The sequence below is a fragment of the Podarcis vaucheri genome (genome assembly GCF_965113315.1).
Source record: "Podarcis vaucheri genome assembly, chromosome: 5".
NCBI lineage: Eukaryota > Metazoa > Chordata > Lepidosauria > Squamata > Lacertidae > Podarcis > Podarcis vaucheri.
In genome coordinates, this window is record NC_138763.1 from 88,634,765 (window position 1) to 88,659,936 (window position 25,172).

The 25,172-nt window shown below is 48.9% G+C and overlaps 2 protein-coding genes across 3 annotated transcripts in view; one reads left to right on the forward strand and one right to left on the reverse strand.

Annotated features, from left to right (window-relative positions):
- ADK (adenosine kinase) overlaps positions 1-1,177 on the reverse strand; it is a 201,487-nt gene extending 200,310 nt beyond the window's left edge. The window contains exon 1 of the mRNA XM_082223636.1: positions 1,019-1,177. Coding sequence (XP_082079762.1) covers positions 1,019-1,080 — 62 coding nt within the window. The 5' untranslated portion in view covers positions 1,081-1,177. The remainder of the gene's footprint in view (positions 1-1,018) is intronic.
- A 38-nt stretch (positions 1,178-1,215) lies between these two features.
- On the forward strand, positions 1,216-25,064 carry AP3M1 (adaptor related protein complex 3 subunit mu 1). 2 transcript variants are annotated; one of them, XM_082223623.1, is made up of 9 exons: positions 1,216-1,336; positions 6,259-6,534; positions 7,539-7,710; positions 15,293-15,430; positions 17,019-17,104; positions 18,603-18,736; positions 20,650-20,857; positions 22,324-22,468; positions 24,200-25,064. In XM_082223623.1, the coding sequence occupies exons 2-9, from the start codon at positions 6,262-6,264 to the stop codon at positions 24,298-24,300; spliced, it is 1,257 nt and encodes a 418-aa protein (XP_082079749.1). In that variant the 5' UTR covers positions 1,216-1,336; positions 6,259-6,261; the 3' UTR covers positions 24,301-25,064. The 2 variants fall into 2 exon arrangements, with proteins under 2 accessions (XP_082079749.1, XP_082079750.1); XM_082223624.1 differs by lacking the exon at positions 1,216-1,336 and adding an exon at positions 1,588-1,724.
- Positions 25,065-25,172: the final 108 nt, after the last annotated feature.

Sequence of the window (25,172 nt, forward strand, 5' to 3'; positions counted from 1 at the left end):
CTGAGTTTCTAACACTGTTTGCTGCCAAAATGTATATTTTACAGGAAGCTGCAGGCAATTGGGACCCATGCTAACAACCCTGTCTGATTAACACACACATTTGCAAACACTTGTTTGTTGCCACCAAACTTCACTTTGCACTTTGCACTTTGTACCTTTACAGTATATTCCGTGCACAAACCGTAACGTCTAAAGTAGCCCCAGAGGGGAAACTTGTGGAGCGAACCCTTGGTGCTGCCCTGTGAAATACTGTAACCTCTCTCAAGCCTGAACTTCCCCTGCTCTCCTCTTGCTAACGCTTCTTCCTCTTTGGTCACAGCTGCAAGAAGTTCACCAGAGCAGACATCCAGGCGTGCGCGATTAGGCCACGTGGAGCGAGCGAGTCCCTACACGCCTACCGCATAACTGTCACCCAAAAACAAATCAAATGGCACACACCACGAACGCAGCCTCCGATTTCCCAGCCATTAGTCTTGTATGAACAATAGAACATTTGCCCTCCTGATTTCATTGCGCCGTCAAACGTTCCAGAATAATGGCAGGGAGAGTTAGGAGGAAACAAACAGCCCGAATAACCTATTCTGGCATCCAAATAAATCACCCTAGCCGGCGTGCAAGAGGAAGAATGGCCCTCGGCTCCCTGAAGCGCAAAGGATCGCTTTCAGGGCAATGCGGACCGTGCTCAGGACAGACTGCTCAGGGCAGTGCAAATTCCTGCCAAATAAATCCAACCTTTGCTTCCAGGAGGAGGTCAATAAAAATCATGCCAGCGGGTAAGCACTCGTGGTGCCGTCGGGGCCCCGTGCCATCTATGGGACTTACGGCACCGAAATGCCCCTTCCTTGCCCATCAGGCAACGCTGGCCGACCTTGCTAGGCGCTTCCCACCACCCTACTACTCTCTGAGCCTCGAGGGTGGGCTGGGTGGGAGCCTGATCGGCATCTCGTTTGATCCGGGCGCCTCTAACTTACGGTCGATACGATCCCATCCCCCTCTCCTCCGTCTTTTCTCTCTTTACCTAAGCTGAATGGGCTCCAGCTTTTGCTTCTTGGCTTGGGGCGCCTCTTCTGCCATCTTCATGCTCGTCCAGCGGCCGCCTGCAAGCTGCTCCCAGCTCCTATTATTTATTTATTTTGCAGGCGAATTTACCCAGTTCCTTTCTGGGAAGCCGGCAGGGGGGAAGGAGGAGGAGGAGCAAGAGGAGGCGGGGAGAGATTTACGCACGAAAGCGCGCAGGGTAGACTGGGCGGAATGCCTGATCCAGCAACGGAGGGGATGCGCGGGCATTGGCCTTAAAAATACAAAAAGGCGGAAGGGCTTGGCCCCAGATTTTCAGGTAGGACCGGCGATAAATACAACTCCCAGTTCTGCGCCTGGGTGCGCGCTTGAATTGTTAGCAAAAAATTGCAACCAAGGATGAAAACGCGCCCAGCGAAGTTCGCTGCGCTCCAAGACTCCGGAGCCAGGATGCAGCGTTCCTTTTGGACTAGGAAGCGCAATGGAGATGGCAGGGACATTTCTAGGAAGGCAGGCGGCCGGGCCTCTTCCAACCGCGGCTTGCATTTCAGTGCAGGCAGTTTGCATGGGCGCCCTGCCGGGGTGTGGTTAGCGATGGGGCTGGCCCCATCGGAGGGCTTCGCAGCCATCTTTTTGCCAGCGCTGCTGCTGTGTGGCTTGGCTTGTGCCGGATCCTGCTGCTCTAGAGTCAGTTTTCCGCTTGGAGGGTGAGTTGGTGGAAGGTTCGTGCGTAAAGGCACTTAGTTGCGCGTAGTTACGTTTCAGTTGGAGGTTAAGACTGAACTGGCTGCTTAGGCTACAGTCCCTGACCCCCGCCCCTACTTTCCTGGAGAAAGCCCCGCTGCATGCAATAGGGCTTACTTCTGAGTAGAAATGCTGAGGCTTGCGCTGTCGGTGACTCTTTGGGTGGTACCATCTGGTTAGAGAGCTAACAGATGTTTCTCCAGGCTGCTTGTAAAAAGAAATGCGATTCCTGGAAATGCTAGAAATCTTGCTGCTACTTCTGTAATTCTTTGCTGAACTAATTTGGAGGTATTATCAACTGTTGCGGGTTTGTTTGGGGTGGGGAAATGAGACGTGAGAAATACAGCTGGTCCCGAGGGTTGCATGCACGTTCACCGTTGAGTTAATGGCAGCAGTATAACTTAATTACATGAGGGCTGAGGTTCTAGGTGAAGGAAATAACTGAGCTGATTCCTTGTAATTTGGAAGATGTTTGTTTGTCCTTTAGGCGTGGCAAGATGTAAAAAGCAAAAGGCAAAAAAGCACCAAACACCCATATACATCTCCTCCAGCAGTATCGTAAAATAAACTTAATTGTTGTTACACAAACCGGCCTGCACACTTTCAAATATTGGTTGGTGTTGGCTAAGCCTCAGGAGTTTGGGTTCCCCACAAACAAGGGACAGGCAGATCTGAATGGTCCATATCAGACTTCACACCAGGCAGTGGTTAAGGAATCTTAATTACATGTTTGTGTGGTGGCCATTGGCAATTTATAGTTAGCAGCTGGCTAGCAATCCAGAACCAGAAACCCTAGCTTGAAATGGATATGCAAACAATGGTTTGTGCTATTGGATAATTGACAAACCAGAACAGCTGATGGACTATAGAGATAGGAAAGAAAGAAAGGAGGGTGATTCAGAGTGTTGTTAACACCTTTCCTTCCACATCTGGAGCTCTTTTTAGGAATTAAGGGTGCTCTTGTCTGTATGGGTGCTGCACAAAGCACCCAATGAAATATTTCATTATTAGGCTGGGTTATAGCAATTGAAGTCAAAAGTAGCTTCTGCTTTGGGGGATGGTGTTGTGTTTAAAGCACAAGGTGCTCATTCTGTTGGCACTGGATTGCACTGGGAAGGTGTTTCCATAATTATTTCACTACCTCTATACAGCTGTCTGCTGAATTTCTTTGCCTTTAGTGTAACTAGGAGAGGAGCAATGGAGCACCTGCTGTGGGCAGATCCGAGTAATGAGTGCAAAATAGGCATCCAATATGTTGACAGTTGTTAAATTAATCCTGGATTATATCATATTTCCTTTTCACTATAAACTAATGTTCAGGACGGTAGTTGAAAAGGCATGTTCTGCTGACTCAGAGGGTTAGTTGGGGCAGTGGTCCTGTTGCAGCATTTTTTTTTGCTGCCATGCTATGTCATGAGTCAGATTTGTTTTCAACTTTGCCATCTTTCAAAACAAACAAAAGGCCTCTACACATTCCATTGGTGCAACCAGGGCAATAGCTTTTATATCTCAGTTTCTATCCTAGTGAAGGACAGTCATAACCATATGACACCTAGCCAGCTTTTGGCAGATCAATTTGGGAGCAAGAAAAATCACTGAGATGTGAAATATTGAAAATTCATTGGTAGCATCCTTAAAAGCCCATGAACATTTTCATCAGTGCTACTGGCAGAAAAGGAAGCTCTCTGTGATTGCGTTGCAAATTGCAAAGATCTTCCAAAGACATTAATGGTTGTGTAATGTATTGATAGCTATTAAAAAGACATTAATCATGTAGAATTTTCTGTTCAGCCTAGAACAATAGGGCATGTTTTTGGGATGATACTGACTTGCCCTGAGGCTTACACAGTCTTGAGGTGAAGAACTTGCCTCAAGCCCTCCAGATGTTGTTGAACTCTGTTTCCCAGCAACCCCCAAAAAGCTAGGCACCAAATGGCTCCTTAAACCAGGGTTACAGTTGCCAAAACAGAATGCCTAGTTGCCATTTTGGGGCCAGATGGCTCAAAAGTCGTATTTTTCACTACAGCTTTTTGGTTCCTGAAATTCATTCAGATTCCAGCCTGGTGCATAGGCATTTTCATTTGCTCACAAGTGGCCAATAGCCAGGCCTGGAAAATTTCAAACGCTGCTTGCAGATATTGTTGTACTGCAGTTCCCATAATCACTGACCATTGGCCCTGCTGGCTGGTGCTAAAGGGAGTTGGAGTCATAGAATTAAAGCACTGTAGAGTTGGAAGGGACATCAAGGGTCAACTCTTAACTAGATCATACAAGACAGATAACTATCCAACCTCTGCTTAAAAAGCTCCAAGGAAGGAGCATCCACAACCTTCCAAGGGAGTCTGTTCCACTGTCAAACAGCTCTTCCAGTCAGAATGTTCTTCCTTATGTCGAATAACATCTGGAGGGGCAGAGGTCCCCCACCCCAGATCTACTCCATCACTCTCTGAACTATCACTCTTGAACTTGCATGGTCCTTCTTTTGAAGCTCTGTAAGTTAGTACAGTGGTGCCTCGCAAGACGAAATTAATTCGTTCCGCAAGTCTCTTCGTCTTGCGAGTTTTTCGTCTTGCGATGCACGGTTTCCCATAGGAATGCATTGAAAATCAATTAATGCGTTCCTAGGGAAACCGCCTTCTGAAGGCTGGGGGGGGACAAGGGCTTTTCTTCCCACCCCCAGCATTTTAAAAAACCCTGGGACAGCGGAGGACTTCTCCGCTGTCCGGGCGATCTTAAAATGCTGGCGGGCAGCATTTTAAAGTCGCCCCGGGACAGCGGAGGACTTCTCCGCTGTCCGGGGCGATTTAAAAGCCCCTGGGAAGGCAGGCAGGGGGGACAAAGGCTTTCGCCCCCCGCCCGCCTTCAGAAGGTGTTCCCGCCCCGCCGCCCGGCTTCGGAGCAGCGTTCCGAAGCCCGGCGGCAGCGGGAGGAGGCGTTCCCGCCCCACCGCCCGGCTTCGGAGGAGGTCCGAGGACAGTGGGGAAGACGCGCTGCGCTTCCCCGCTGTCCCGGATATTTCCCTATGGGCTGTCGTCTTGCGAAGCAAGCCCATAGGGAAATTCGTCTTGCGAAGCGCCTCCAAAACGGAAAACCCTTTCATCTAGCGGGTTTTCCGTCTTGCGAGGCGTTCGTCTTGCGAGGTACCACTGTAGTGTTAACTGCATCTTGTGCTACTGCTACTGAAATTTGTTATCTCTTTAAGATTTACTTGCAGAGCCTAATTCTGATTTGATACACAAATAAAATCTAAATGCTATGCCTAGATAGCTATTACTATTTCCTCCTCCAGCTAAGTTCCATTGAAGTTTCACTGAAGACTGTATCAATGAAAGTCTGCGCAAAAACGGGGTTTGTCGAATTAGCAGACAAAGAATACGACTTGCTACTTTCCCCAAGGCTGAGATTTTCTAACTGGTGTGTTCCTTTCATCCTGTTAGGTTCCTGGAAAATCTCTTGTCATGGAGCTTTAAAACATGTGGTTTTTACTGATGCTAGAAAAAAACCTTTCATAAACCGGCTGTGTAGATAGTAGCAGCAAATTTATTAAACCAGGTAGAACGCTTTTTAGTATTTAAATAACGCCTTTTACAGTGGCATATGAAAGATAATAATGCATTAGGAAATAAATGGGGCACTTCAAAATGGCTGCTACCATTATTCTTGATTTGTTTATCTTTGCTTAAAAGCAGCTGGCAGTAGAACCCAGATGACTCTCATAAACCAGTAAAAATTGCTATAATGAGAAACTACTTAGGTATTTTGTAAACGTAAAAGTAAAATAAAAACCTCTGGTGAGTTTAACGTAGGACTTTCCATACGTTGACTCCAGCCAAGTGTTCTTTAGCTAGTCTGCAAATTGTTTCAGATGCAGCTCTGCAGGCAAATTTTCCTGACTGCTAACTTGGATAGGGACCCGGGTGGCGCTGTGGGTGAAAGCCTCAGTGCCTAGGGCTTGCCGATCGAAAGGTCGGCGGTTCGAATCCCCGCGGCGGGGTGCGCTCCCGTCGCTCGGTCCCAGCGCCTGCCAACCTAGCAGTTCGAAAGCACCCCCGGGTGCAAGTAGATAAATAGGGACCGCTTACCAGCGGGAAGGTAAACGGCGTTCCGTGTGCTGCGCTGGCTCGCCAGATGCAGCTTTGTCACGCTGGCCACGTGACCCTGAAGTGTCTGCGGACAGCGCTGGCTCCTGGCCTCTAGAGTGAGATGAGCGCACAACCCTAGAGTCTGTCAAGACTGGCCCGTACGGGCAGGGGTACCTTTACCTTTACCTTTAACTTGGATTACCTTGCAGAAAATTCTGAGTTTCAAAGGCTGGGTTCTTCCACTGACCCTCTTCCAAACAGCACACAGCAGTTATGTTTAAATGTAGCCTGAGCTACCTCTTCTACTGCATATGGTTCCCAAAAAGTTTCAGGGGGGTGGGGGGAGGGAGGGAGCAGATCAACAGCCCAAATAATTGTTTATTTGCATTAATATGTGTGAATGTGTCTCCAACAGAAAATGATCCACAGTCTGTTTCTTATAAACTGTTCTGGTGATATATTCTTGGAGAAGCACTGGAAGAGCGTTGTCAGCCAATCTGTGTGTGATTATTTCTTTGAAGCTCAGGAGAGAGCGGCCGATGTTGAAAATGTGCCTCCTGTCATCTCCACGCCTCACCACTACCTCATCAGCATCTATCGGGATAAAATATTTTTTGTGTCTGTCATACAGACAGAAGTGCCACCACTCTTTGTCATTGAATTCCTTCACCGTGTAGCAGACACTTTTCAGGTTAGTCTGTGGAGCAATTGTAGGGTTTCAGAGGGGAAACGAAAGTCTAATTCCTACGAGTTGCAGTCCTTGGGGAAGTTCTTAGCCAGGTATAGGCAAACTCGGCCCTCCTGATGTTTTGGGACTACAGTTCCCATCATCCCTGACCACTGGTCCTCTTAGGGGTGATGGGAGTTGTAGTCCCAAAACATTGGGAGGGCAGAGTTTGCCTATGCCTGTTCTTAGCCGTGTGAGCATTCCACTGGGTGCTCAGTTGCGTTTAAATACACTTGTCACATGCTCTGGCCTGTTTGCCTGCAGCAGGCGTCCTCAAACTCAGCCCTCCAGATGTTTTTTGCCTACAACTCCCATGATCTCTAGCTAGCAGGACCAGTGGTCAGGGATGATGGGAATTGTAGTCTCAAAACATCTGGAGGAAGCCTGGCCTGAAGGATTCTTCTCCCACTTTTATATACAACAAGCATTTAACTTTTAGAAATCCTTTGTTTTATACAATTAACTAGTAATGTAATGAATTAGCACAGAGTGGGTGAAATTGGGTAACTAGAATAGAATTAATTTTAGTCAAATACAAAAACAAAGTGGTAGTTAGCTTTTTTTGTTGAGAGGGGCTATTGCTAAGAGGAGCATCTGTCTATATTAGGGATGGCAGACTTTGACAGGTGGGAAAGGCAGCTCACCTAAGAATTACAGGCGCCACTCTAATGTCACAGGTGGGTTGCCCTGCCCACCTGTCAAAATTCTTTGCAGTCCCCTCTGAGCATGGGAGAGCAGGGAAACAAGTGTACATCAGCTCTGGCAAGGACTGCTCCATTGCATTGCAATGGAGAAAAAATACCAGGTCTGCTTGCTTTTGCTGCACTCAGCAGTTCATCTTAAGTGTGGTTCAGAAAGCTTGCAGAGCATTAGGCTGTGGCAGTTGCTGAATATAACAGGGTTTTTAGGTGAAGTAAAAGCTTTTAACTGGAATAAATCGCCTCCTTTGCATCCTCTGCTTGGTTTAGGATTACTTTGGAGAGTGCTCAGAGACTGCAATTAAAGACAATGTTGTTATTGTTTATGAGCTTCTTGAAGAAATGCTGGACAATGGCTTTCCTCTGGCAACAGAATCCAACATCCTGAAAGAGCTCATTAAACCTCCCACGATCCTGCGCTCCGTTGTCAACTCCATCACAGGTACCACGACAGCTTCCAAACACAACTCATTTTTAGCGCTCTTGAAATCAAAGGCTTGACCAATTTGTGCTTCTCCAAATTTCTGTTGGTTTGTGCAAATTCAGGAAGAGAAAACTTTGTATGTTTCTTAAGTTCCTGAGCTATGAGAGCAGGATCAGATAACATGCCCTCCGCCTTGGAGAACTGGCTGGGACTGATGAGATTGGCGTCAGCCATGTTGGCTGCTCCTGCAGAAGAGGGCCAGACCTCTTATCCCGTGACTGCTAAATTTATCCAGCATCTTCATTTGCTTAGCGGGGGCTTTGTCAAAGAACTATGTAGTATTTACCAGACCAGCCTATCCACTTGCTTGTTGACACTCTCAAATCACTCCAGATGGCACTGAGGCTAGGTGTCAGAGCTGCCACCCAGTCCCAGCTCACATAGGACCAAGTCCGCCAGCGTTCACTTTATAAGAGTCTTTATTAAGTTACAGGTTTCATTTCCGAACTGCAGCGTGCAGCTCTACACCTTCTGCCCTAGGTCGGCGAAGACCCGTCTGAGTCCCCGCCTCTTGCACACCAGCTTAATACCCTAGCCTTGCTCCACCTCCTTCGCCTCTCCCTACGTCTCTGGGTCCTTCTGCCCCCCTGGGCCTCCTCCCTTCTACTCTCCTCTGACGCTGACCCCCCTGATCCTTCTGCCTCCTTGCGGCGGGCTTTGGGACCTGGCTCACTCTCCGGGCTGCTTACTGCTCCAGCTTCCGTTGCATTTGAACTTGGCGCGCGCGCCCAACTCTCTACTTTCCTCTTAACCGTTGCCTCGCTCTCTGAGGAGGGCGTGACCACCCCTGACTCGTGCCCTCCCTCCTGCTGACAGCCTCCGGAACCCGATGCCTGGCTACCTTCCTCCCTGCTGCTCTCAGTCTTGAGCGTGGGTCCCGACTTCCAGCTGCTGCCGCTCTCAGTTATGAGCGTGGGTCCCGACTTCCAGCTGCTACTCTCTGAATCTCCTCTGTTCCCTTCCTCCTGGGGTGTCCCCCCGGATCCCCCCCTTGCTCTGCTCACTGGGGCTCCCTTTTGGGAGTCCTCTGACTCACTGCTTAGGCTTGGAGATCTCGGGTCGTCATCATCACTCATTTTCCCTTCGGATTCCTCCCCCTCGCTCTCTGCTTCCTCCCTTCTCTGCGTCTCTGCTCCTGAACCCCTGACATCCATCCCCCCCTCGAAGCCCCCCCTTCCCCCCTCCCCGCTTTCAGGTGTGGGTGCTGGGTGCTCCATCATCACGGGAGGGAATGCCGGATACAGTTCGCTCCCCGTGGTTGGCCGCCAACTGAAGACCTCCGAGTCTTCCTCCTCGCGGTCGCCGACGTTGACCTGTTCCGCTTCCATCTCTGTACCGCCGTGCTCGAACCCAAGGTCCTCCCCGAACACTTCCATGTCAGTCTCTGCGTCGGTCGCTCGACCTGGCATCTCCAGCCACTTCCGGCGCCATTGCTCCTCCGGTCGATCGTCCCACCAATACGAGGTGTCTGACGCCGAACCCGCCGGCGATCCTTCTGGGGAACGGGTGCTCAGTGCGGGTTCCCCGTCCGAGTCGAAGCCATGGAACGTGCTGGAAGAAAGTGTGGGCGTGAACAGCCAGTCGTCGAAGAAGCTCGCTGGCATGGGTCTGTGTGGGAAAAGGGCATGAAACTCGTCCTTGAGCAGGGGTTCCTCCAAAGCGTAGTCTGGCACCCAGCTATTGGCGCTGGCCCGGGTGCCCTCTCTGGCTAGGAGGTATTCGACTCCCTCTTCCCCCCATCTGGAGTCCAAAATCTCCGTGACCTCGTTGATGGGGTCTTGCTGCGTCACCCCTCGCGTCTCCGTCCGCTCCCGGAACGGACTCGGTGCCGTCCCTGGCTCCTGGAATCTGTGAGGTGCCTTGTAGGGAGTGAGCACCGACCTGTGGAACACCGGATGCATTCTGGAACCCTCCGGCAGCGCCAGTCGGAAGGCTACCGGGTTGATCTGTGCTTCGACTTGGTACGGACCAATTTGCTTGTGCCCCAACTTCTTCTTGGCTAGTGACCTGGTCGGCACTGCGTGGGCTGCCAACCAGACCCAGTCTCCCACTTGGATCTCTTCGCCAACCCGCCTGTGCTTGTCAGCTTGCACCTTGTAGGCGTGCTTAGCTAGCTCCAGCTGCCGTCTGAGTTGATCGTGTACCGCCTGCAACTCTGACGCGAACGCGTCCGCCGTCTGTGGTTCTCCGTCCCCCACTCTCTCCCGTCCCGGGAAGGTTCTGGGATTCCTCCCATTGTTGGCGAAGAACGGCGTCACCCCTGTGGACACGTGCTTCGTGTTGTTGTAAGCGAACTCGGCGAGCGGCAGGTAATCCACCCAGGTCGCAGGTTGTTGATTGGCATAGCATCTCAGGTACTGCTGCATGATGGCATTGACCCTCTCTGCTTGCCCGTTGGTCTGCGGGTGTCTTGCTGATGCCAGATCGACCTTGACATTTAGAAAACTCATCAGCTTCTGCCAGAAATTCGAGACGAACTGGCGCCCGCGGTCGGACAGGATAGACCGCGGCAGACCATGCACTTTGAACACGTGATCTATGAACAGTTTGGCGGTTTGTTCCGCCGTGGCCACCTTCGCACACGGAATGAAATGTGCCATCTTGGTGAACAAGTCCACCACCACTAGTACAGCTGTCTTGCCTCTCGAGCTGGGTAGATCCGTAACAAAGTCCAGGGCCACCCTCTCCCACGGTTCAAACGGCGTTTGCAGCGGTTCCAGCAGTCCCGCCGGTGGTTTGTGCACCGGTTTGGCCCTCTGGCAGGTGTCGCACCTCGCAACGTAGTCCGCGACTTCCCCTCTCAGTCTGGGCCACCAAAAGTCCCTTGCGACTAATTCCACCGTTTTTTCCGTGCCAAAGTGCCCGGCCGTGGGTGCGTCGTGCAGCTGCTGCAGTACCCTGGCGCGAAGTTCGTCTCCCGGCACGTAGATGGCCCCTTTACGTAAGAGCAAGCCGTCTCGTATCTGGAACTCGTCGCCCCTCGCCGTGCCCTTGTGCACCTCTGCCATCTTCGCCTGCGCGAAGGAGTCGTCCTGCAACGCCCGCCGCACCGCATCCAGGTCTACTGTGGCTGAAGCGCACGCCCACGCTGTTGGCGCGAAGATGTGCATGGCTGCCGCTGGCGTCGCCTCTTCGAGGTATTGCGGTTTGCGGGACAGTGCATCCGCCATGACGTTGGTGTCGCCTGGGACGTACTCTATTCGGAAATTGAAGTCAGCAAAGAACTCCGCCCAACGTATCTGCCTCTGGTTCAGGAACTGAGCCGTGCGCCAGTGCTCCAGATTCTTGTGATCCGTGCAGACCTGCACCGTGTGCTTGGCGCCGATCAGGAAGTGCCTCCACGCCTTGAAAGCTGCATGAATGGCCAGCAACTCCCTGTCCCAGATGGTGTAGTTCTGCTCCGACTTGCTGAGCTTTCTGGAGTAGAACGCTCCCGGCCTCCAGACCCCCTGTGGGTCCCTTTGCAACAGGACAGCTCCCACTGCTCTATCGGACGCGTCTGTCTCTACCCGCATCGGTCTGCTGGGGTCGATATGCAGCAGTTGCTCTTCCGACGCGAAGAGACGCTTGAGTGCCTGAAAGGACTGCTCCGCCTGCTCCGTCCAGATGAATTTCTTTTTCTTGGAGCTTAGCGTGTCCGTAATGGCCGCCGTCTGCATCGCGAACCCCTTGATAAACTTGCAATAGAAGTTGGCGAAGCCGACAAACCGCTGGACCTCCTTCCGGTTGCGCGGGCTCTTCCAATCCAACACCGCACGAACCTTGGCGCTGTCCATGGCTAGCCCCTTGTCCGACAACTTGTAACCCAAGAAATCCACCTCCGTCGTGTCGAACTGGCACTTCTCCAGTTTGGCGTACAGTCTATGCTGCTGCAGCCTCTTCAGCACCTCCCGAACATCTTGGTCATGGGCTTGCTGCGATTCGGAGAATATCAGGATGTCATCCAGAAAGCAGACGCACTTCTTGTAAAGGAGTCCCGCCAACACATGATGCATGAAAGCTTGGAAACAGTGAGAACCGTTTTGCAATCCAAACGGCATCACTCTGTATTCGTAGGTGCCCAGAGGCGTGAACATGGCTGTCTTCCACTCATCGCCCTCCCTCATGCGGATGAGATTGTACGCACCTCGCAGGTCCAACTTGGTGAACACGCGTCCCTTGCGCACCGTCGCTAGTAGGTCGTCAATCCTGGGCATGGGGAAATCAGAAGGCTTGGTCATCTTGTTTAAGAGGCGAAAATCCACCACCAGTCTTTTTTGGGGCGTGTCTTTCTTCTTCACGAAGAAAACAGGACTGCCCCCTACTGCCCTGGACTCCCGGATGAAACCGCGCTGCAAATTGTGATCTATGAACTGTTTGAGTTCCTGTAATTCGTCCTCAGACATGGAATACAGCTTCCCTTTCGGCAGCGTCGCCCCTGGTAGGAGGTCAATCTTGCAGTCATATTGCCTGTGCGGTGGTAGCTTGTCAGCCTCTTTCTCGCAGAAGACCTCCAGAAAGTCTGCGTATTTGTGGGGGACTGCTTGCAACGTTCCCAACTGCAGTTGTGATTCCTCCTCCTCTCCCTCCTGTCTGGGCAGGATGCAGTGTTCTGCGCAATAAGAGGAGCCGAAGATCAGCTGTCTCTGGTACCAAGCCAGTGTCGGACTGTGCCTGTCCAGCCAACTCATGCCCAACACAATGGGCGTGTCCGACAGTTGGGTGACATTAAAACTGATGACTTCCCTGTGGTTGCCAAGGCGCATCACCATCGGTGGCGTTTGCTTCACCACCTGCCCCCCTAGCAACTCTCTGCCATCCACTGTGACGACTTGCAGGGGCAGAGTGGCAGGCAGTAGCTGTATAGCGTGCTGCTCCACAAAATCCTGCGCTATAAAGTCTGCGTTGCTTCCAGAATCCACAGAAAGCGGCACTTCGATAGTGACGCCATCGGGTAGCTGGAGAGATGCTGTGAGCTGCACTACTGGTTTGGGTGGGAGGGGGTCCGTGGGTTGCAAGATCGCTGGGGACTGCTTCACTGATGCGTCTGGCTGGGCCCCAGTGCCTCTGTCTCCAGCCAGACATCGTCGTTTCCCTGCTGTGGTTCTCCTTGCTGCGTTGCTGCAGTCACCATTGCTGAGGCTGCAGTGTGCTTGTGGAGCCTCCGGGGACACTCTTTCGCCAAATGGCCTGGATCCTCGCAGATGTAACACTTCCTGTTCCCTCTAGGAGGCTTCGCTTTCACTGCTGTCGGTGCTTGGGCTCTGGCTGCTGACTGAGCCCTTGCACCTCCAACCTCCATCGGTTCCCCTCCCCCTCCAGGCGGAGGTGTGGATTGCGCACGCGCTGCTTCTCTTGGAACGAAAGAGAAACTTCTCGCTGCTTCGCGCCCTCCACGTCCGTCATCTCTGCACCATGGACGTTCTTCCAGCCGCACCCCCACAGTCAGCGCCCTTTGGACCACCTCCTGCGTGCTTCGGGGCCTCTCCCCCCTTGCAATTTCATCCTTGACCGCAGAGCTTAGACCCTCCCAGAACAGGTCTCTGACAGGGGGCGAATCCCGGTCCCACTCTAAGGCACTGACCAGCGCAAAAAAGCGGGCGTGGTACTGCCGGACGCTTGCCCTCCCTTGTTTTAGTCCATGAATCTCCCGTCGGGCAAGATCCACATCAATAGTAGACAAAAAACACGCATCCATCGCTTTGATAAAGGCATCTGCATTCTGAAGCGCCGGATCTTTATCCCTCCACAAATTGCGTAGCCACGCTTTAGCATCCCCATGCAAATGGGATAGTATGAACCCCACTTTCTCTTCCTCATCTCTAAAGTCTTTTGCCAGCAGTTGCAGTGCGCACATTACGTCTGCTCGAAAATTGGGGTACTGTTGTAAATTCCCATCGAAGTGAGCCACAAGCCCTCCTGCTCTCCGTGCCAACCCAACCCCCTCCGGTCTGGATCCTGGCTGCCCGTGTTTAACCCATGCTTCAAACCTGGCGTGGAGATCTCTGTAGGCGGCTGCCGCATCCTCCTCCCTCTTCTTGGACGCCAGTACCTCCGCGTTCAATTGGGTAACTGCCTGTTGCAGCGCTGCAACTGTCTCTGCTTCCGTCATCTCTGCTAACCGTCGTGAGCTTGCTCCCAAACACCGATCCCCTCCTCCAGCTGCCTCTCTCTCCGCTGCGAGATATCAGGTGTCCGAAGCTTTTCAGAGACGGGTCTTACTGTCAGAGCTGCCACCCAGTCCCAGCTCACATAGGACCAAGTCCGCCAGCGTTCACTTTATAAGAGTCTTTATTAAGTTACAGGTTTCATTTCCGAACTGCAGCGTGCAGCTCTACACCTTCTGCCCTAGGTCGGCGAAGACCCGTCTGAGTCCCCGCCTCTTGCACACCAGCTTAATACCCTAGCCTTGCTCCACCTCCTTCGCCTCTCCCTACGTCTCTGGGTCCTTCTGCCCCCCTGGGCCTCCTCCCTTCTACTCTCCTCTGACGCTGACCCCCCTGATCCTTCTGCCTCCTTGCGGCGGGCTTTGGGACCTGGCTCACTCTCCGGGCTGCTTACTGCTCCAGCTTCCGTTGCATTTGAACTTGGCGCGCGCGCCCAACTCTCTACTTTCCTCTTAACCGTTGCCTCGCTCTCTGAGGAGGGCGTGACCACCCCTGACTCGTGCCCTCCCTCCTGCTGACAGCCTCCGGAACCCGATGCCTGGCTACCTTCCTCCCTGCTGCTCTCAGTCTTGAGCGTGGGTCCCGACTTCCAGCTGCTGCCGCTCTCAGTTATGAGCGTGGGTCCCGACTTCCAGCTGCTACTCTCTGAATCTCCTCTGTTCCCTTCCTCCTGGGGTGTCCCCCCGGATCCCCCCCTTGCTCTGCTCACTGGGGCTCCCTTTTGGGAGTCCTCTGACTCACTGCTTAGGCTTGGAGATCTCGGGTCGTCATCATCACTCATTTTCCCTTCGGATTCCTCCCCCTCGCTCTCTGCTTCCTCCCTTCTCTGCGTCTCTGCTCCTGAACCCCTGACACTAGGGCTGGGTGATATATCGATATATAGTTCAAAACGAGTTTCATGAATTGGTTTTATTATTTTTGACCTGGCAATACATCATGAATCGTGCTATGTAAAAATCAAAAAGTGGGAAACACCGTGAAGCCAGCCAGTTCTCTACATAGCTCCATTCTTGATACATCAAGATGTTTAGCTGGTTATATATCGCAGTGTTGAAAACCAGATATCGCCCAGCCCTAGCTGAAGCAAGATTTTCCTTGTTGATTCTTCTGCAAAGATTATTCGTCCATATATACGTTGGGGAAATTGGTGCACAGTGCCTTTAAAGATAATGTATGCTTTGTACCAGTTTACCTTGGACAGATGTTAAGCTAATTGGCATGTAGTTTCCTGAGTCCCTTGTTAAAAATCAGCATTACGTTGCCTACTTTCCAGTCATTCAGTAAGGAAGGTGGTGTTTTTTTTGTGTGTGTGTGTGTGTGTATGACAGGTTTTTTTGTTTTCTTAGGATATTGATTTCTTACTGGTTTCTTTTGGCTATTCTTGTATTTCCAAGGCAGCAGCAATGTGGGTGATACTCTTCCAACCGGGCAGCTGTCAAACATTCCCTGGAGAAGAGCAGGAGTAAAGTACACCAACAATGAAGCTTACTTCGATGTGATTGAAGAAATAGATGCCATTATAGACAAATCTGGTACGAGGCTTTCAAATGTGTGTTCTTATCCTTGGCAGAGTGAAATGGAAGAGTTACAGATAGGTAGCCGCGTTGGTCTGCCATAGAATAAAAAATTCCTTCCAGTAGCACCTTAAAGACCAACTAAGTTAGTTCTTGGTATGAGCTTTCGTGTGCATGCACACTTCTTCAGATACACTGAAACAGAAGTTGCCAGACCCTTCTATATAGTGAGAAGGTGGGGAGGGGTATTACTCAGAAGGGTGGTGGGAATGGGAGATTGGCAGATAGCTAATGGTAATGAGTTGCAATTCAGCTCTCTATATTGGACAATATAGAGGCCTTCAGCTCTCTATATTGGACAAACAGGCCAAACCTTACGCCAAAGAATAAACGGACATAAATCTGACATCAAGAATCACAAAACAGAGAAACCAGTAGGAGAACACTTCAATCTCTCAGGACATTCTATACAAGATCTCAAAGTAGCTGTTTTACTACAAAGGAATTTCAGAAATAGACTGGAAAGAGAAGCTGCTGAATTGCAACTCATTACCAAACTTAAAACAATGGAGAGACCTGGTCTGAACAGAGACATTGGATTCTTATTTCATTATACATGACTAAGCCATTTCTCACCTTCTCACCCCTTGCCTTTTCCTGTAAGACCTATTACAGTCGTTAAGAGTCGTCAACAGGCTCATCTCAGCTATCTGCCAATCTCCCATTCCCACCACCCTTCTGAGTAATACCCCTCCCCACCTTCTCACTATATAGAAAGGTCTGGCAACTTCTGTTTCAGTGTATCTGAAGAAGTGTGCATGCACACAAAAGCTCATACCAAGAACTAACTTAGTTGGTCTTTAAGGTGCTACTGGAAGAAATTTTTTATTTTGAAATGGAAGAGTTAGAGCTGGGGTAGTGCTTCACAAATAGTCTTCAGTAATATCTTTTATATCGTAGCTTGGATTTCGAAGCGCCCAGTGAAATTTGATATCTTAGTAAGCCTACTTTACAGAGTTGTTGTAATGTCAATATTAACTACTCACATGTTGTAGATAAGGGGCCAAGGCCGAAACTGAATGACTTTCTTAAGACCGCTTGATGAGGTCATGGGAGGAACAAGATTTGGAAATGACACAGCTTGTTCTTCTAGCAGCTATGCCACAGTTGCTAAAAAACATCTTCAGTTGTTGTGGCAATTCAAAAACATAGCCCCAGGGCAAATAATATCCAATGAACTGAAGTCTGCCTGAAGCACATTAAATTACCGTATTTTTTGCTGTATAAGACTCACTTTTTCCCTCCTAAAAAGTAAGGGGAAATGTGTGCGCGTCTTATGGAGCGAACGCAGGCTGCGCAGCTATCACAGAAGCCAGAACAGCAAGAGGGATTGCTGCTTTCACTGCACAGCGATCCCTCTTGCTGTTCTGGCTTCTGAGAGTCAGAATATTTTTTTTCTTGTTTTCCTCCTCCTCTGGTGCGTCTTATAGAACGAAAAATGCGGTAGTTTATTCACTTGCATGGTGCAAATGACTCCTTAAGGTGTGATCTGCTGATAATCCTCTTTTAAGAGATCGCTCTGTGATCTTTCCTTCCTCTCTGCCAGGCTCCACCGTCTTTGCAGAAATTCAAGGGGTCATTGATGCCTGCATCAAACTCTCGGGGATGCCTGATCTTTCACTTTCTTTTATGGTAAGTCGAGTTTTCGTTTATAGTGTGTGTACATATTCGTTCTAAATAGTAGTAGAGGTCTGCATTCACCTGAACGCAAATAGAACCCTCCATACAATCGTGGATCCTCAAGCAGCTGATTGGTGCTGTCAGCGAGTTCCGCTTGGAAAAAAACAGTCAAGATCTCACGTTGGTTCCTGATTGGTCTTTTGCAGAGCCATGTAGACATATGATATCAGGTGTGGGAGCAGATGGGCATGGTTTGTGGGGAAACTACCCAAATTACTATTAGTAATTTCTATACTTCATCCAGTGATGACAGGTTGGTTTGCAATATAAATTGAGGCCCAGGCTGGGCTTAATCAGGCTTATGGGCCAAAGGTTCCCCCATCCCTGCCTTAAATAACAGTGAGTGAGAGGAATTAAAGTAATTGTGCAGGAGAGGGACCCGCTATCCCAGCACTAACTGTGTTGGACAGACTCCCAGCAGTGTGTCCTTTGCCTTGTTACTGTTGCTTCCAGTCGCTCTGGCCAGCCTAAATCTGGGTGAGTGAAGTACCCATGATCTAGATTATTCAACCCATGAGAAGGGGACCTCCGTCTAAGCTCCCAGTCTGCACCACTCAAGCATCAGCCTGCCTCCCCCCCTGCCTCCTGTTAACTTAAAACTGGTACTGTATTTCAAGCAGTCAGGGCAGTGTGGAGGGAGCCCTGTCCCTGGGTGGCAGAGAATCCTGCTGTGCCTCAAATGCTAAATGCAGTAAGTTCATTAAAGAAGGGAAAACATAGGAATGGCAGTGTGTATTTATTATTCATTTATTTAAGCACCAACGTGCACAGCTGTGTACAGAGAGTCACTTTGGGGCTCCATGAAGTGCCCAGAAAAAATGGAGAAAATAACTTGGGAAGGAAATGAGTAACAGCCATGGGGTGATCCACTGGCAAAGGCTAACTGAAGCACTTGCAAGCTGCATGTAGGGAATGAGTCTGTTATAAGCGCCAGGAATCACCTTGAAGGTGAGGAGGAGGCAAATATGTGTGTTACACAGAAGGACTCAGGCCTATCACAGTTTGTGTGTGTGGTTTATACACAAATGAACGTGAGGGATAGATGTTGGCTCTTGAGAGTTGGAGCACAGCACTCATCCAAAAGCATTAATCATTAACTAGTGCAATCCTATTCATGTTGACTCAAAAGAAAGTCCCACTTAACCCTAAATTAGTTTGCATAGGCTTGCAGCTATTGTCTCCACCTATCTTCCAAAAACCTTATTAGTTGGCACATGACAGTGACTTGCCAAATAACAAGGCAGTGAGTTTAACTGGGCCAGGTTTTGAAAATCTCTAGATTTGCCAACATCAACATATTCTAATGAATATGAGAGGGAAATATTATGACGCTCCAGGATGAATAATGAAATCCTAAAACTGTAGAGTTGGAAAGAAAAAGAACCCTTAGGTCATCTAGTCAATGTTTAGTATGACTGAGAAAGTGTTTATCTTGATCCACCTTCTATAGAATCCAAGACTCCTGGATGATGTGAGCTTTCACCCCTGTATTCGATTCAAGCGCTGGGAGTCAGAAAGAGTGCTCTCCTTCATTCCCCCAGATGGAAACTTCAGATTGATTTCCTATCGAGTCAGCTCACAAAAGTAAGTCTGAAGATGAGGGGCTGTGTATATACACAACAGTTGTCTTTGCTGTCATCCACGATCCTCTAACTCTCTCTAATCTTTTCGTTGCTGCCGTATGCATGCTGATACCTTTCTGTAACCTCCGTAGGACAGGTCTTAGAAACATGGACTAATATTGCTTATTTTTTTCTGTGCCTAACAAAAACTGAGCATCTCTGTGTGCAAAAAATTAGGCAAATCCCTACCCACAGACTCAGAAGTGTTTTTGTTATGAGGATCCCATAGTTTGCTGAAAGCTAGTTTACACTGTTGATGAAAGAAAATGACACTCTCTCTCTCCAGTTCACATACCCATTCACCTGTTGTCAAATGAGGGTGGGTGACATTTTGGTGGGTTCCCCCCCCTAATTTAGGGGTAAATTATTTTTAAAGGCTAGGATTTTTTTCACCAATGGTGGGAGTGGCTGGCTTTTTCTCTAACAGTAATGGAGGTTCTTTTGGTGACTGCCATTGCCACACTCCATGGCATGTATGTGGGTTACTCAGGGAGGTGGATGGCAGTCACTGAGACAAACTCCTTTTGTTGTTATTTTAAAAAGCAGGGAAATATGTTATTAAGCCAACCCCAGCTACGCAGAACAGTTCTATGGCAGAACATTGCCAAGATTCAAAGCCATTTGTCTAGGAGTTTGTCTAGTAGTTGTCTTGCGGCAATCTCTCATGTCCATTTAGTATAACTGTAAATTGTGTTTCTTATTACTAGTTTCTACTGTTTTATTGATTTATTGCATAGTTGTATAACATACTCTGTTCTGAAGGGGAGAAGGTCATAGCTGGCTGGGACAGGTTCCAGAGTGGGGGATGCACTGGGACACCTGGTCTTAGTGATCACGATTAGGAGGAGGAGTTACGCTAGGATCAGACCATGTCATTGCTGAGGAGGCAGGTTTAGTTGTTGTTTGAAGACTATCCCGGCCTCCAGGTCTGGCCTTGTCCAGAAGGATACTGGAATCAACAAGGGAGACCCACATGACCCTAAGGTGCTGCTGTGCAATGCCAAGTCAATGATTCACAGCACCGTCATCCACAACTTGATCGTGGATGGAGGACTTGACCTGGCATATGTAACGGAGACTTGGTTGGACGAGGCAGATGGACCTGTTCTTGCTGCTGCTTGTCCACCAGGTTTCTCCTAGGCACAGCAACCCAGGTCATATGGGTGGGTGGGTGGGGTTGCAGTGGTTTTTAGGAAGTCATTAGTTTGCACCAGGTGTCCTATTGGGAAGACCCGGTTTTCTGAGTTCATGTTCTGGAAGTTTGGCAATTGGGGCAATATGGGATTCCTTTTGGTGTACTGACCTCCCCGCTGCACCAACGATTCTCTGCCCGAGCTGCTTCAGGTCGTGACAGATGTTCTGCTGGAGACACCTAGTTTGGTTGTCCTAGGGAATTCTAACATCCATGCCGACACGACCTTACAAAGGGCTGCTTGGGACTTCATGGAAAGCATGGCCTCCATGGGGCTGTCCCTGAATAAGTCTGGCCCAACTCATAGCTGCAGACATGCCTTATATCTGGGTGGGCTGTAAGGCAAACTAGATTTGGGCTTGATTTAGAACGCAGGGGGAGAGAATCATAGAATTGTAGAGTTGGAAGGGACCTTGAGGATTATCTAGTCCAACCCTGTGCAATGCAGGAATATGCCGCTGTCCCTTATGGAGGATCGAACTTGTAACCTTGGCATTATCAGCACCATGATCTAACCAACTGAGCTATCCAGGGAGTGGAAGCGGAACCAGGAGTGCACTGTTCTGACCACTTGCCTTCATTCATTACAGGCCTCCACTTCCCAATGGGTTAAACAGCATCTCATATTTGATATGTGCCCACACGGTTAATGACTGCATTTAATCTCCTTTTTGAATATATAGTTTGGTGGCCATCCCAGTGTACGTGAAGCATGCGATTGGCTTCAAGGACAACTCATCTTCGGGAAGATTCGATGTCACAATTGGGCCCAAACAGAACATGGGGAAGACGGTGGAAGGAGTCCTCATGACCGTTCACATGCCAAAAGCGGTGCTCAACGTGAACCTTACAGCCACACAAGGCAACCACACGTTTGATCCTGTCACCAAAGTAAGTCCTGTTGTCCTCTGTGGGTTATTCTAACCCACCTTTTGTATTAATTTAGAGGGGCTTTCTCCAATGAAATGAAATGAGGGGTGATGCCTGCCATGTGTAACGGAGCATTGGACCAATTCATATGGCCGCTTGACCTTCTCTCATCGCTGCTTAAGTGTGCTCACCTTTGACTGCCTTATAGGATGCTGGGAACACGTGACAAGACACCTTTGGGTTGTATTCAGCACTGTGCAAGCAGCATTCTGCTTATGCAACAGGACCCCCACTTCCTCCCTTCTCCCTGTGCACCCCCCAAAATCTCCATCCAGGGAGTGCATGGGGGGGGGCTTCAGAGGAGAGAAGGGAGAAGTTCCATTGCGCAAGTGGAAATCGGCAGCCTAGGATACAAGCTCACGCCTCATACTTGAGCTTTCCTTGCTTTTTCACACAACTGCTTTACTTGAATACAGCCTTGCCAGTGTGAGCTAAATGCCCTGTCATCACACACACACTTACCTAACACAGGGATGTTGCAAGTGTAGCGCTCGCTCATGGTTCTCGAGCAAATGATTAGAAATAGCCAGGTTAATGACACTCGAGAATTGCACAGAATTTGGAGTCCTGTAAATCTTTCACTGAAAAGGGTAAGGCCTCGTGACCATTGTCTTCCCTGTACATCCCACTGACTCCTCATTTTTCTGCTGATTTCTTTGCCTGCCAGAAACATTGCAAAAACAGCTGGGTGCAGAATAAAACCCAAAGATTGCTTATTGTGCACGAATGTCCTCAAATGGATATTAATTAGGGGAGTTATTTTGCATTCCATTTGCCTCGAGTGAAACAAATGTTTCTGGCCAGCTTTTCTCCCCCAGCTTCTCAGCTTGTCCTATTAAGGTTACAGTCCCAAGTACCCGATTTAGCAGTAAATCCAACTGAACTGTGAGGCTTACTTCTGAGTAAACATGGATAGGATTAGGGTGTGAGGCTGCATTCATGTACATGAGCCCTTGTAAATCCTGCTCAAACAAACAAAGAATTCCTTCCAAGCAAACAGGGTTAGGGGGTGAGGATCAGGCTCATTCTTGGAAAGAGCCCCAGTGGAAGAATATTCTGTTGCTTTCTTTCCCTTGTTTCTGTTGCTTTTTGGTTTAAAAATGTAGGTTAGGAGCTTGCTGGCAGCAACAAAGCCATTTGCTTCAGGATCCTCAGCCAGGCCTTTAGCGTGTATCTTGTCCAGCTTTTGTGAAACAGTTTTCTCTGTTTTGCCCTGCTTGAAAGAACAGCTGCTGCATAGCAAGAAAGCCGCAAGCCAAGAGGCCTCTGGTTCAAAACTTCCTGGAAGTGGAGCAAAGTGCCTTAGCCAGTTATTTAAATCTCGTCTTCAGCACATGCACACTATAATATGGGGGTGACAAAGTTGACTTTGTTCACAGGGAAAGCAGTTTGGAAAGGCACTGTTACCACTACTGTTTGTTGTTTAGGTCTTAACATGGGATGTTGGCAAAATCGCCCCGCAGAAGCTGCCCAGCCTTAAAGGGGTGGTGAATTTGCAGTCTGGAGCGCCCAAGCCAGAAGAAAACCCCAACCTGAATGTTCAGTTCAAGATACAGCAGCTGGCTATTTCAGGTAAGGTGCTTATCCCATTGGCCTGGAGCAGGACTTAGCGTTGAATTTCTCTCCCAAACTTCAGGGAACGCGCAGCAGGTTGGGGTGAACTTAAGACTTCAGGAGCATATTTCAATTCTTGAAGGCGACATGCTTTGAGAGATTGGCCAGTTCCTGAGTTTCAGCTCACAAGCACAGCCAAGAAGCAGGAGAGGGGCTAGCTTTCTCACCATGCAGGGGCTCCCAAAGTACATGGTGGGACAAACAGAAGGGGCAGCAAATTGCAAGGAAGTTGAGCAAACTGCAAAACAGATGTAGCTCTCACCAGCTCCCCCTTGCCACTTTTTTCTCATACAAGAGAGATTGTACTGTATGATGACGTAAAATGTGTTATAAAATACTTTTTCCTCTGTAAAAGGAGATAATATTTGCGTGAAGTTTGGGTTTAATTCTAAAATCACTGGGCTGACGGTTTTTGAGAAACCTGCTGGAACTGGAGCTTTTTTAAATAAAAATAAAAATCTGATTTAACTCAGTATCTAAAAGTATCCTTCCTATCTCCTGCAATAAAGGCCGTCCCCTCTACCTCTTATCTGCCCCAAAGGGCATTTCAGTAGTCTGTATAGAATGTGGGACCTGCAAAAATACTGCAGTTTGTCCACCAGGAGGAATGTTCCTTTTCAAGGCACCAGCCGCTCCTCCTCCAGAATACCAAGAGCTGCATAGTTAGCCCAATTGTCTCTTCCTCTGCACCACCCCTTTCCTAATTGGCACTTCCCATCTTCCAAAGGTCGGTGAGCACGCTCAGTCCTCATTGGGCTCTTCTTGGGTGGGGATTGCCCCCTTTTGAACTTTAAATAAATTTTGCATTTCTGCAGAGTTCATCTGACCACATTGACCCAGCCTCCTTGTTCCTTAGCAGTCCCATTTTGGCTCCAGTCCTGGCAATAAGCAGTCACCCAGGTTTGCTATTAGAGGAAGGAGCGGTCTGTTTTGCTGACTGCAGAACTGGGCTTTGGAGCACAATCTTGGCATCCACCATGAAGAGTGTATTTTCTCCTTATAGCTATGAAGATAGCAAATGTCTGATGCTGCTGAAATCTTAAAAGTCTCAGAAGTGGCTGAAGTTTGCCACTGCCTAAAGGGCTGCGTGTGGCCTCAGAGTCCTGCTAAACATTCTACCGTGTTCACATTTTAGTGGGGTGGTTCAGAATTTGTCCTTCTATAATATTGCAAGATGAGCACTTATAGACAACATTTTATCTTTGTGATGTTTTGAATTCTGCATGTTTTAGTAACTAAGTTATAGTGTGACATTTTTTTATAGCAAGCGACAAATGCAGTGAATAATAGCAGCAGCAGCAGCATCTATCTCCATGACTAGCAAAAGGGGGCTAATTTGAACAAATTCAGCTGTTCGTGGTACAGAATTGTAACCTGAAATTGACACATACCCAGTTGAGCTTTCCCACGCTGACGCTCTCTAGTTATTTTGGACAACAGTGCCCATTATCTTTTTACCGCCGATTATGGCTGATGGGTACCCAACAACTGGAGGGCACCAGCTTGGGGAAATAAAGCTCATTCCCAGTTATACCCCCTATAAATTGGGAAACTGGCTACTCTGAAGGACTGGCTTTCTGTCAGTAGTTGTGCTGAACAGATTTTTTTCATGAGGGGATTCCTCCATTGTAAGAGTTGGACTCTGTTTAAAGATTGCGTCCCTAAAACCTATCTTGTTCCTTATTTCAGGGTTAAAAGTCAACCGCCTTGACATGTACGGAGAAAAGTACAAACCGTTTAAAGGTGTGAAGTACATCACAAAAGCAGGGAAATTCCAAGTGCGAACATGAGACTCAAGATCCCTGCTTTCTTGGCAGATCAATGTTGGGTTTTCTTGGGTTTCCCCCACCCCAGTTGAGGGGAGACTCAGTGACTTCAGTTACACTAGATGCCAGTTTTAACAGTTCCTCTTGATTAGACTCATTCCCATGCACTACACCTCTTCAAATTAAATCATAGTTTAAAATAGGTCTTTCTATATGGCTTTGAAATTAACTTTCTGTAACAGTTCCCTTTTGTGGGCTGATGGGTTAAATGACTTGTGATTGCAACCGAGGACTGTCTGCAGAGCCAGCTAATACGGTACACTGCCAAGCAAACTACCAAAGCACAAGAGGAATGCAGGAACTTTTGGAGACACACTTTGGGACATCACTGAAGGTAACTGACATTCTTCTTATAGCAAGTCCTATTCAGAAACAAGAGGGAGGGGGGCAGAGGGCACTGTCCTCCTGCCAGAGGGATCTTCAGTGGTACGAACAAGGCTTTCCCTGCAATGTTTACAACATGCTGCCTTTCAAATCTAAACTGTTTTTTGCCTTACAAGCTTGTGCATTCAGCAGACAATCTGTAGCCAATTCTGGATTTTCTACAGCTTCCTTTACTTTGAAGGTGAAAAATGTATGGTAGTGGAGTCTTTGCATTGTCCCAATAGGTGCCACCACTTTGGAAAGTCCCCCCCCCCTTTACGCAATTTGTTTGTGCCATGCAAACCTCAAGAGCAGCTTAACAAGGTTGTACTATTTGTAATGAAATAAAAGGGAATTCAGCTGTACTGCCTGGCCATTCGGTTAATTGAGTTACTGAAATGCGTACACAATGAGCTTTCATTAAATGGTCGTGCATTTAGTGCTGGCACTACTGTGCCAAACAGTCTATATTC